We start from the raw sequence: 13,779 nt of genomic DNA, 5'->3' as shown, positions 1-13,779 counted from the left end.
GGAAAAAGACACAATCCTAGCAAAATCAAAGATAATATTTATAGCTTAGTTCTCATTTGAAACTGTGTTAAGCCAGAAGTGACATCTTTAAAGTACTGAAAGAAACAAAAAGAAAAAACTGTCATCTAGAATTTTATGCCCAACAGAGCATATCTTTCAAAATTAAGGTGAAATAATAAATTTTTAGACAATAAAAGCTTAAAGAAGTAATTACAAGAAGACCTGCACTACACTCGACGTTAAAAAAATTTCTTCAGGCAGAGGTATATGCTCAGGCAGTAACCTGGATACACGAAGAAATGAAGATCTCTGAAGATGGTTAAAATGAAGGTCAACATAAAGGATATATTTTTTCCTATTTTAAAATATTGTAAAAGATCACACTGTCTAAAGCAAAAATAGATGGGTTCTGGTTTCAGATCAAATACAGTAACTATACCGCTGGAGGAATCATTTCAAATAACTTGAAATTGACATTTATGTTTAAGAATACTTTGTTACATTTTCACAGCTGAGCTTTGCAACCAGTGTCAGGCTTTATGAAACAACATTATGTATCGAACTAAAACAAAATTTTTTTAAAAAAGGTATTTAACAGTAATCAGACACATCCATGCATCAATTAAAACTGATTTCCGTATGGTATTTGTTTTTCTCTTTCTGACTTGTTTCACTCTGTATGACAGACTCTAGGTCCCTCCACCTCACTACAAATAACTCAATTTCATTTCTTTTTATGGCTGAGTAACATTCCATTGTATACATGTGCCACATCTTCTTGGGACAAAGTGAGAGAGTGTCATGGACATATATACACTAACAAATGTAAAATAGATAGCTAGTGGGAAGCAGCTGCATAGCACAGGGAGATCAGCTTGGTGCTTTGTGACCACCTAGAGGGGTGGGATAGGGAGGGTGGGAGGGAGGGAGACACAGAGGGAAGAGATATGGGGATATATTTATATGTATACCTGACTCACTTTGTTATAAAGCAGAAACTAACACACCATTGTAAAGCAATTATACTCCAATAAAGATGTTAAAAAAAACCCAAAAAACTGATTTCCATAGCTGATTTATATATTATCTAGTTTTTTAAAAATTGCAATCAGCATCCCAACATCTTTTTAAAAGAACGAGCAAAGATTAAAGAAACAGACAAAATAATAATATAATAAATTACAGCATGTAATATATCCAATGGGAATTGCCAAATCAACATTATTTTCCATTGGGGGGTTATAATATTTTTGGTTTCATCTATCTTTTCTGTTGTTATTATTATTATTATTATTATTTTGCAGTACGCGGGCCTCTCACTGCTGTGGCCTCTCCCGTCGCGGAGCACAGGCTCCGGACGTGCAGGCTCAGCGGCCATGGCTCACGGGCCCAGCCGCTCCATGGCATGTTGGATCTTCCTGGACCGGGGCACGAACCCGTGTCCCCTGCATTGGCAGGCGGACTTCTCAACCACTGCGCCACCAGGGAAGCCCCTGTTGTTATTCTTTTCTTTGCTTGATAAATGGGGCTCATTCTCAGAGCCAGCTTGCTGGAACCCTCATATGAAAAGCTCACTTGTTCCTTTTTTACTTCCAAGAACACTTGGGAACACATGGTCCCCAGCAGCCTGGGCTATGAGTTTTTATGGAAGTGAAATGCACATATATGAGTACACACAGACATACAGACACACACACACGAAAATCACACACTCTGTAAATATATTTCCCCCCAAAGAAATGGCTCCCATTTCCTGACACTTTCCTTACAGAGTGATAAGCTTCTTTGAAAGAGGTTTTGGGGGCAAGGGCTGGCCTGGGGTGCGCTCTGGATCTCATGAAGAGGAACACTGAAAATGTCTCACCTACCCTGAAAAATGGAGTTGGAGGGTCAGTCAGGACAGCTATCCTCTTGTGCCTCTCACTGGGATGACTGCACTGCACCATAATTTATCACCATGGATAATCCTCTGTTCTGATAATTGAAGGTGGTGATGGCACCAGAAAAATGATTGTGAGGAGTAAAAGAAATTCTGTGCACAGAACGGAGATTTCCTTAAAACATCAAGTTGGTAATTAAACTAGAAATATGTGGAGTACACAGTCACGTTTCTCTATGTAAGCTGACCAGCAAACAAATGCTAGAGTGGGTTTCCTGATTGCTGTTTGATGAAATATGTCAACTATTATTATCCAGATCCAGGGAAACTACTTACTATTTTGAATAAAATAGAGAAACCTATTCTTTTGCACAGAGTAACCTGCAAAAGGAGTTAGGAAAAACACATTTTGAAGACTGCTTAGTTGATCAAATACTTCCAAAATTACTTATTTCTGGCTAAACACTACTTGGTACTCTACAAAGCCTTAGAAGCGCCATGGTTTCCTCTTCTTCTTCTTATCAGAAACAAAATCACCTCCCCTCACTCCCAATAAAAAAATTAAATCAAAGGAATCCCAATTTGATTCCTACTAACTCTTCATGAAGAAGAATGGGAGTCACTGGCCACCAACCTCTAGATGGGGCTTTCATGGAGCCCTGAAGAGTCTGCAAAATCGAGAACCTGAGACAAGTGCCTGTTGTCCACATGGCCAATACAGATGTGGTTCCCAATTATCCTGTCTCCCTAAGGGTTTCTGGAATGCATCTGCTCCCCATGGGGCAATGGTGGGGGGATGGTGGCAGTAGCCAGCCAAAGGCAATGTTGGTTGTAGGGCACTGCAATCTCCCAATCTGAGAACTTCTAGTCCTAATGCGGCTCTGACTTTGGAGACAACATTCACTGGGAATGGATGACTGGTTTAAATATGAAAATGGAAGAGTTGGCTGGGACACTGGAGACATGTGGGATTGGAAGAGATGTATCATAATTAATATCAAGTTCCTCTGAGGAGATGCTTTCTAGGTAGCCATGGAAGTACTTATTTTTGAGAAGTGCAGGCCATGCTTGCTAAGTGGAAGGGGGGAAAAGGTTATATCTTTTACGTTAAAAAAGTGCTGAGGCATTTTAGTAACCACTTTGACATGACGATACCATTATTGCATATTCCTAGCATTAAAGGTGGTTACTGACTATCAAAACTGATTTTGCACAATCAGTGTACATTTCCACTGAATTAACCTGTAAGTTACGTTAAGGCAATGGACACCTCTACTAGTTAATGAGCAGGGGACGTTTCTAAGTACTTGGAGTTCACTGAAATAAATAGGTGATCAACACTTCTACTGGAAACACTGGGATGCTTCTGTCTCCTGTAGCCCCTTCATTTCAAAGTAAATTGGAACTTTAACTAGAGTTCAACCTACTCACCTGACTCATACCTTCTTAGACCTGTTTATTCCTAGGCAGACCCTGGAGAACGTTAATTAAGGCAGTCCTGAATGCACACTGGCTGCTGGGATGCTCTGCACAGCATTGCAGAGCCGGCTGGAGTAACATCTCTGAGAAGTACCAGAGTGTGTAGAGCAAGTGATCAACCTTTACATGCTTAGACCGTGCAGCCACAAGTCATGCTCTGGTCATGAGGGAAGGACCCTTTATGCCTTGGTAATTACTGGCCTTCTTGCCTCAATCTGCTCAGGATGCAATGCCTATATGGCTTGGGAGAACTCCAAATGGTATCATATTAGGGTTTTTAAAAATGAATAGATGCTGAGTTCGTTTTAAGGAGAAACAACTGCATCAATGCCAAAGAAAAAGATCCTCAGGCATCATGGCTGTGAAATGGAGAAAGCTGAAAAACTACATTTGGGGGGTGCCCAAATGCAAGAATCTGGTAGAGGCGTACAGCTAAGCAACTGTAGCAAAAGGGCTGAAAGGGAGCCCAGGTGTGCTGGTGGGGATAACTCATCCTTCCTTGCCTCAGTTTCCAGATGTATAAAAGGGAAAAAGAGAAGTTTCCAGAATTAGCCAAACAAGTGGAAAGACGTTAGTGAAGATTTAATATTGTTAAAATATCCATGCTATCCAAAGCAATCTACAGAATCAATGAAATTCCTATCAAAATTCCAATGGCATTATTTTTACAGAAATAAAAAAAAAACAATCCTAAAATACATAAAAAACAGCAAAGGACCCCAAACAGCCATAGCAATATTGAGACAGAAGAACAAACATGAACGCATCACATTTCCTGATTTCACAAACTATATTAGAAGGCTACAGTAATTAAAACAGTATGATACTCGTATAAAAACAGACATATAGACCAATGGAACAGAATAGAGAGCCCAGAAATAAACCCATACATATATGGTCAACTCATCTTCAACAAAAGTGCCAAGAATACACAATGGGGAACGGATAGTCTCTTCAAAAAATGGTGCTGCCACTCAGAGTGGCCATCATGAAAAAATCTACAAACAGTAAATGCTGGAGAGGGTGTGGAGAAAAGGGAACCCTCTTGCACTGTTGGTGGGAATGTAAACTGATACAGCCACTATGGAGAACTGTATGGAGGTTCCTTAGAAAACTAAAAATAGAACCACCATACAACCCAGCAATCCCACTACTGGGCATATACCCTGAGAAAATCATAATTCAAAAAGGGTCATATACCACAATGCTCATTGCAGCTCTATTTACAATAGCCAGGACATGGAACCAACCTAAGTGTCCATCGACAGATGAATGGAAAAAGAAGATGTGGCACATATATACAATGGAATATTACTCAGCCATAAAAAGAAACGAAATTGAGTTATTTGTAGTGAGGTGGATGGACCTAGAGTCTGTCATACAGAGTGAAGTAAGTCAGAAAGAGAAAAACAAATACCGTATGCTAACACATACATATGGAATCTAAAAAAAAAAAAATGTCATGAAGAACCTAGGGGCAAGACAGGAATAAAATAAAGACACAGACCTACTAGAGAATGGACTTGAGGATACAGGAAGGGGGAAGGATAAGCTGGGACAAAGTGAGAGAGAGGCATGGACACATATATACTACCAAATGTAAAATAGATAGCTGGTGGGAAGCAGCCGCATAGCACAGGGAGATCAGCTCGGTGCTTTGTGACCACCTAGAGGGGTGGAATAGGGAGGGTGGGAGGGAAATGCAAGAGGGTGGAGATATGGGGACATATGTATATGTATAACTGATTCACTTTGCTATAAAGCAGAACCTAACACACCATTGTAAAGCAATTATACTCCAATAAAGATGTTAAAAAAAATGGTTCTGGCAAAACTGGATGAAATTGGATCCTTATCTTACAACTGTACACAAAAATCAAGTAAAAATGGATTAAGGACTTAAATGTAAGATGAGAAACTGTAAAAGTTTTCTAGAAGAAAATATAGGGGGAAATCTTCAAGACACTGGCCTAAAGCAATGCTTTCACAGATACACCACCAAAACCACAAGCAACAAAAGCAAAATAGACAAGTGGGACTATATCAAGCTAAATGGCTTCTGCACAGCAATGGAAACAATAGAGTGAAAAGCAACCTATGGAATGGGAGAAAGTATTTGCAATCATATATTTTATAAGGAATTAATATTCATAATATACAAGGAATTCCTACAGTGCAATAGAAAAAACACAAAGGACCCAAATTTTAAATGGGCAATGGACTTGAATAGACATTTCTCAAAGAAGACATACAAATGATCAACAGGTATATGAAAATATGCTTGACCATCACTAATCATCAGGGAAATGTAAATCAAAACCAAAGTAAGATGTCACCTCACACTTTTTAGGATGGCTATTATTAAACAAAACAAAACAAGAAATAAGTATTGATGAGGTTGTGGAGAAATTGGAACCCTGTACACTGTTGGTGGGCATGTAAAATGGTGCAGCTGCTATGGAAAACAGTATGGAGCTGCCCCCCAAAATTAAAAATGAAACTACCATCTGATCCAGTAATCCTACTTCTGGGTAGATATCTGAAAGAATTAAAATCAGGATCTTGAAGAGATATCTGCACACCCATGTTTATTGCAGCATTATTACAGCCAAGACGTGGAAACAACCTAAATGTCCATCAACAAAAGGATAAAGAAAATATGGTATATACACACAATGGAATATTATCCTGTCATAAAAAAGAAATTCTGCCATATGTGACAACATGGATAAACCTGGAGGACATTATGCTAAGTGAAATAAGCCAATTACAGAAGGACAAATACTGCACAATTCCACTTATATGAGATATCTAAAATAGTAAACACATACAAGCAGGGAATAAAACGGTGGTTGTTGGGTTCTGGGGGAAGGGGGAAGTTAGGGTTGCTTTTAAACAGGTATAAAGTTTCCATTAGGGGGCTTCCCTGGTGGCGCAGTGGTTGAGAGTTCGCCTGCCGATGCAGGGGACACGGGCTCGTGCCCCGGTCCGGGAAGATCCCACATGCCGCGGAGCGGCTGGGCCCGTGAGCCATGGCCGCTTGGCCTGCACGTCCGGAGCCTGTGCTCCGCGACGGGAGAGGCCACAACAGAGAGAGGCCCGCGTACCGCAAAAAAAATAAATAAATAAAGTTTCCATTAGGCAAGATGACTAATTTCTAGAAATCTGCTGTATATCATTGTGCCTACAGTTAACAATACTGTATTACAGACTTAAAATTTTGTTGAGGGTAGATCACATATTAAGTGGTCTTACCACAATTAAAAAAAAATAGGTAGTCAAAAATACATAGTGAAAGCATTATAGAAGTGTGTTGACCTGTTAATGATATATATAATATATATACATAACCTTATGTGTGTATATACATATACAAAACAGCTCCAGTTTTTGTGATGTTTTGGTGTCAGCTTCTGAAAATTTGTAAATTTTTGTAATTTCTTTTCTCATTCTAAATAAATGTTTACTTTTATACCCCCCAAAAGTTTATAAACTAATTGGGTAACTCAGACATATAAACAGTTAATAAAGATTTTACAGATGCAAAGATGGAAGTGTGGGGATTTCCCTGGCAGCCCAGTGGTTAAGACACTGAGCATCCACTACAAGCAGCATGGGTTCAATCCCTGATTGGAGAACTAAGATCCCACCTGCTGTGAGGTATGGCCCAAAGGGGAAAAAAAAAGATGGAAGTGTGTATGGGATGAAGTGGGTGCACAGACGACAGAGTAGTGGTTAGGAAAAGCTTCAGCTTGGAAATAGTACTTGCTCAGAGCCTTTACGGGGTGAAATGGCAGGGTAGGGAAGGGCATTCCAATTATAAAGAGCAGTGTGTGCAAAGGCATGGAGGAATGAAACCACATTATTCATCCAGGGAACTCTAATTCAGTATGGCTAGAGAATACAAATGGAATCTTCCATAGACGGGGACCAGATAACCAAAGGCTTTGTGTGCCATCCTAGAGACCAGATTTTTTTTTTAGTCGAAATATAGTTGATGTACAATATTATATTAGTTTCAGGTGTAGTACATAATGATTTTGCATTTGCATACATTATAAAATGAACACCATGATAAGTCTAGTAACCATGTCCCCATACTAAGTTATTAGAATATTACTGACCATACTCCTTATGCTGTGTATCACATACCCATGACTTATTATACAACTGGAGGTTTTTACCTCTTAATCACTTTCACCTATTTTTCCCACCCCCCTCCCTTCTGGCAACCACTTGTTTGTTCTTTATGTTTGACCCCATTTTCATTTTGTTTTGCTTGTTTGTTTTGCTTTTTAGAGTCCACATATAAGTGAGATCAGGCAGTATTTGTCTGTTATACTTAGCATAATATCCCCTAGATCCATCCATGTTGTTGCAAATGACAAGATTTCATTTTTTAAGGCCGAGTAATATTCCATTGTATATATATATACCACAACTTCTTTATTCATTTGTCTATCGATGGACACATAGGTTGCTTCCGTATCTGGGCTATGGTAAATAATGTTGCAATGAACATTGGAGTAAATATATCTTTCCGAATTAGTGTTTTTGTTTTCTTTGTATACATACCTGAAAGTGGACTCACTGGATCATGAGGCAGTTCTACTTATAATTTTGTGTGGAACTGCCATACTGTTTTCCATAATGACCACATCAATTTACATCCCCACCAACAGTGAACGAGGATTTTCTTTTCTGTTATTTGTTGCCTTTTTGATGATAGCCATTCTGACATGCATGAGGCGGTACCTCCTTGTGGTTTTGATTTGCATTCCCCTAATAATTAGCAACGTGGAGATCTTTTCATGTGCCTGTTAGCCATCTGTATGTCTTCTTTGGAAAAATGTCTATTCAGGTCTTCTGCCCTTTTTTTTTTTTTTTTTTTTTTTGCGGTACGCGGGCCTCTCACTGTTGTGGCCTCTCCCGTTGTGGAGCACAGTCTCCGGACGCACAGGCCCAGCGGCCACGGCTCATGGGCCCAGCCGCTCCGCAGCATGTGGGATCCCCCCAGACCGGGGCATGAACCCATGTCCCCTGCATCGGCAACCGGACTCTCAACCACTGCGCCACCAGGGAAGCCCCTTCTGCCCATTTTTAGTTGGGTTGTTTGTTTGTTGATGTTGAGTTGTATGATTTCCCTGTATATTTTGGATATTAACACTTTATCAGATATACCACTTGGAAATAACTTCTCCTACTTGATAGGCTGCCTTTTTGTTTTGTTGATAGTTTCCTTCACTGTACAAAAGCCTTTCAGTTTGATACAGTCCCATTTGTTTATTTTCGCTTTTGCTTCTCATGCCTGAGGAGAAATATCCAAAAAAAATATTTCTAAGGCTAATGTCAAAGAGCATGCTGCCTATGTTTTCTTCTAGGAGTTCTATGGTTTCAGGTATTACATTTAAGTATTTCATCCATTTTGAGTTTATTTTTGTATATGATATGAGATATGAGTCTGATTCTTTTGCAATGTAGCTGTCCAGTTTACCCAATCCCATTTATAGAAGAGGCTTTTTCCCCATTCAGTTATTATATTCTTCAACTCTGTCTGGTTCTCCTTTACATTTTCTAACTCTTTTTAAAAATTCTCACTGTGTCCGTCCATTCGTCTCCTGAGTTCAGTGTACATGTTTATGATCATTACCTTAAACTTTTTTTTAACTTTTTTACTGGAGTACAGTTGATTAACAATGTTCTGTTAGTTTCAGGTGTACAGCAAAGTGATCCAGTTATACATATACATGTATCTATTCTTTTTCAAATTCTTTTCCCATTTAGGTTGTTATATAATACTGAGCAGAGTTCTCTGTGCTACACAGTAGGTCCTTGGTTACCTTAAACTCTTAACTGGGTAGATTGCTTATACCCAATCTGTTTATTTCTTTTTCAGAGGTTTTGTTTTGTTCCTTTGTTTGGAATATATTCTTCTGTCTCCTCATTTTACCTAATTCTCTGTGTTTATTTCTATATATTAGGTAGGCAGGTTACATTTTATGATCCTGGAGAATTGGCCTTATGTAGGAGATATCCTATGGGGCCCAGCAACACACTCCTCTCTGGTCACCAGAGCTATATGCTCTAGGGGTGCCCCCACGTGGACTGTGAGGGCCCTTCTGTTGTGGTGGGGTCAACTACTGTGGGTATGCTTTTAGGTGGGGCTGGTCTCTGGCCCAGTTTGCTGCTAGGTCCTGCTTCAGTGCAGTGGCTGCTGGCATGCTGATGGGTAGAACTGGGTCTCATGGTGGCTGGCTGAGGGACCAGTGGGGGCCAGCTAAAGATTTTATCATTTAAGCAATGAGAGTCATGGAAGTATTTTATGCAGGAATAACATGATACCCCCACAATGACAATATGAAGGACGTATTAGTAAGGCAGATGAGACTGTAGGCAGGGAAAAAGTTAATCTTGATGAAATAGGAAACTGAAATAAGCTAAGCCAGTAGCAGTAAGGATGGGCATAGAGCATTGACTCCAGAGATGTCATAGGGCTAGACTGCATAGGACCTGCTTTCTGATTGCCATAAGTGAGTGTCTAGTCAGAGAAAGGGAAGAGCTATGGGTGACTCTTAGGTTTCTGGGTTGGATAAGCAGCCTCTGAAGCAAAGAGAGTTTCAGAAGATAACACGGATTCAACCTTTCCTACTCCTTTGGAGGTAACCTTTGAAGCAGATCAACTCTACTAACAAGCCACAGCAGTGTTGTGCACTATTGTCTTGTCCTTCAGAATATAAGGCCACATCCATATGTGTGGAACCAACAGACCAATGCACCAGCCATCTGTTTTCTAGAATTGTCTTAACAACCAATGGGACTCATCACATGATGGATTCAGCCGCAGCAATTAATATTGATTAGAAAGATGGCAAAAATGAGCAGTTTGGCCATGCCTGTCATGGATCAGTATGCAGATCAAATATAGATATGGCCTCAATTACACCCTCACATCATTAATCATCATCCACTGAAAATTGTGAACATATTTACAAGCAAGGAATGAAAAATACACATGATTTAAAGTTGTGTGTCATGTCCCAGTAGATCTGCCTATATAAATTTGTCTTTGCACAGGTTGTCTCTTTAAGAAACTGGCATTGCAGCATTCTCTACCAGTTCTTACCAACAGGTATCTTTACAAAGGTCAGTGTATTGCTACAACTACCTAACAACTACCTGTACAATTACAACTACCTAATTCTTCATTCATTCATTTCTTTAGCGCTAGAAAAGTATTTTTTTAAAAAGATCCCTAACATCAAGGACCTTTGGCTAGCTTGCAAATTAAGACACTCACTTATGGCAAACTAAACAGCGAAAGAGTTAAACAATACTACCAGAAAATTTATATATTAGGTGTCAAATGAGAGCTAAAGACAGGAAGTACTAGGAGTTCACAGGAGGGAGAAATCCTCATGGGCTTGAGAGGTAATAGTACGTTTCATGGAGGAGGTGGAAATTGCTGTGGGACTTGAATAATGGGAAAGATTTGGGTAGGAAGGGAGGATAGCATACAAAATTTTGGTGGTATGAGTAAAACACTGGGTAAGCAAGTGGAACGAACATGGTATGTTTCAGGACAATCACGCTTGGCTAGTAAATGCACTACAAAAGCAGTGAGACACAGCTACCCTTTCATATCACAAATACTTAAGATATTTTAAAGTGTCAATAGGATATTCAAAGGCCTAAAACAATTTAGCAGTGCGAGAAGAAAATGTCTCAAAGGCAAGATTCCCAAAGCTTTACATCATCATTGTTCACAAAGTAACTATGCCTTTGAAAAAATGACAGAAACAATTGTTGTTCTCCTTGAATTTCAGAACTTCAGTATAAGAAAGGATAAAAATATGTCCATATTTAGATGTCTATAAGTGAAGGTTAGTGTATTTTCATATTTCACCAAGTTCCTGACACATTTAAAGTACCTAGATGCAAAAGAAAGTGTGTGGGCCCCTCTCCCAGAAGGATGCACTAGTTTCATTTACTATACATAAAATGATCTTTTCTAGCTATTTTGTATGTGCATGTGACTTTTATTTTCCTAAAGGGTCAGGAGGGTAGAAAAAAAGACAAATTCAAAGAATGAGTGCTGGAAGAGGAAAAAGTATACATAGGAATTCAGTATACAAACAGGAAATATGTGTGTGTGCACGCATGAACATGTGTGCACATGCTTACACTTTTTCTCTTGCACTGTCTTTTCTCCTCTATCACTCTCACTTTCTCTTTTTGACTTACTTTCTTTAGCTCAATTCAATAAACATATATATTAAGACTCTGGTGCATTATATCATGCTATATTATGTTACATGTTAAAGAGAGTATGAAAAGAATCCCTATCCTTCAGTGGATTATAAACTAAATCATACTTAATATTTAAATCACAATATAACATAATAGAGGAAATGCCAAAATGAGTGCCACTGACAAATTGAAATAGGAAGTGAGTTCAACAGTCTTTTGGAAGAAAGTGAAATCACTGTGGACTTGGAGTCACATATGATAGCTTCACCAAGGTAACATTTGAGCATCTAGATTCTAAATCATACTCAGTTGTACCTAAAGATCATATATGGAACATTTGTTAAAAATGCAGATTTCCCATCCCCAGAAAGTCTAATTTAGTAAGTCCAGAGCAGGGCCCAGAGGTCTGCATATTTAATAATTTCAGATGATTCCAATGAAGGTGTTCCTCAGAATACACTGTGAAACATTAACAGCTTGAAGAATAAATAGAATTTGAATAGGCTTGATAGACATTCTAGATGAGGGATGAAACTGGGATTCCGAGGGGGTCAGTAAAGTAAGTGAGTTTGCTGGAAGCAAAGTAGTGGGGGAAACGGTAGAATATAAAGCTAAAAAAAGGCAGTGGGGGTACGTCCCTGGTGGTCCAGGGGTTAAGAATCCGCCTTCCAACGCAGGGGACGCGTGTTCTATCCCTGGTCGGGGAACTAAGATCCCACTTGCCAGGGATGGGGGTGCGGGGCAACTAAGCCCTCGCACCACAACTACTGAGCCCACATGTTCTGGAGCCCACGCACCACAACTAGAGAGCCTGTGCGCCGCAACTACCAACCCCGTGTGCTCTGGAGCCTGCATACCACAACCAGAGAGAAGCCTTCATGTCGCAAGTAGAGAAGCCTATGTGCCACAGTGAAGAGCCCGTGTGCCACAACGAAAGATCCCATATGCTGCAATGAAGATCCTGCATGCTGCAACTAAGACCTGATGTGGCCTAAATAAATAAATAAAAGGGAGCGGGAAGAAAAATTATGAATTATCTCAACTGTCGTGCGAGAAAGTTTACATGTGACCCTTTAAATGGTGTAGAGCTAATGAAGGTTTACCTAGTAGGACCTTTTAGTAAGGGGAATTGACTACACTGATCCATGCATGCTTACAATAATGCCAATGCCAAAAGAACAACCCTGGACTGTAGGGCTCCCAAAGGCTTGTCAGTAGACCAATGTGCGATCACAATCAAATTTCAACTGGCCTGAGGTAAAATGAAAATAATCAAGACAATGTGGTGAGCTACAATTATTTACTTTTTTTTGGTGTTAACATATCCTCTTATGCTTAATTTATTGAAAGTCCTTTGTAAAATATAAAGTAGGCAGTTGAGCATATGAAAAGATATTCAATATCATTAGCCATTAGGAAAATGTAAAATTAAAATTACTATGAATATTCAACCATACACCTATTAAAATGGCTAAAATTAAAAAAAGTAGTGACAGTACCAAGTGATGGCAAAGATGTGGACAAGGTGGTACTCTCATACATTGCTGGTGGAAAACAGTTTGTCAGTTTGTTACAAAGCAAAACATACACTTACCATACAACCCAGCAATCATACTCTTAGGTATTTATCCCAGAGATATGAAAACTTGAGTTCACACAAAAACTTGTACATGAATGTTTACAGTAGCTCTATTCATAATCACCCAAACCCAGAAACAAACAAACATCCTTTGCTGTGTGTAGATAAACAAACTGTGGTATATCCGTACCAAAGAATACTACTCAGCAAAAATGGAATGAGCTATTGATATAAGCAAAAAATTAGATGAATCCCAAAGGCATTATACTGAATGAAAGAAGCCAGTCTCGGAAGGCTACATGCTGTATTTATGCATTTACATATATTTATATAATATTCTCGAAAAGACAAAACTAGAGTGACAGAACAGATCAGTGATTGCTAGGGATAAGTGGAGAGAGATGAGTTATGACTACAAATAAGTAGTACAAAAGAGTTTTTTTGAGGGAATGGAACTGTTCTGTATCTTGATTATGGTGATAGGTAAATTAATCTATACGTGTATTAAAACTCATTGAATGGTCCAACCCCTCCCTACAAGAAAATCTTACTGTATGTTAATTTAAAAAATTAAATAGTATGCATCCATTCATCA

General features: G+C 39.1%; 1 protein-coding gene across 8 annotated transcripts in view; it reads right to left on the bottom strand.

Moving 5' to 3' along the window:
* The window catches only part of EDA (ectodysplasin A), a gene marked incomplete at both ends in the record, with an annotated part of 411,330 nt that overhangs the window by 213,942 nt on the left and 183,609 nt on the right, over positions 1–13,779 (bottom strand). Inside the window, one exon of one of the 8 annotated variants that reach the window (XM_079728225.1) lies at positions 2,216–2,260. The exons of the other annotated variants lie outside the window; for them this stretch is intronic. Within the exon in view, the coding sequence (XP_079584351.1) occupies positions 2,216–2,260 (45 nt within the window). The remainder of the gene's footprint in view (positions 1–2,215; positions 2,261–13,779) is intronic. 8 annotated transcript variants of the gene reach the window in all.

This window comes from Hyperoodon ampullatus (genome assembly GCF_949752795.1).
Source record: "Hyperoodon ampullatus genome assembly, chromosome: X".
NCBI lineage: Eukaryota > Metazoa > Chordata > Mammalia > Artiodactyla > Ziphiidae > Hyperoodon > Hyperoodon ampullatus.
Note: the sequence above shows the minus strand (reverse complement) of the source record. Positions and strands in the feature narration are given on the sequence as shown.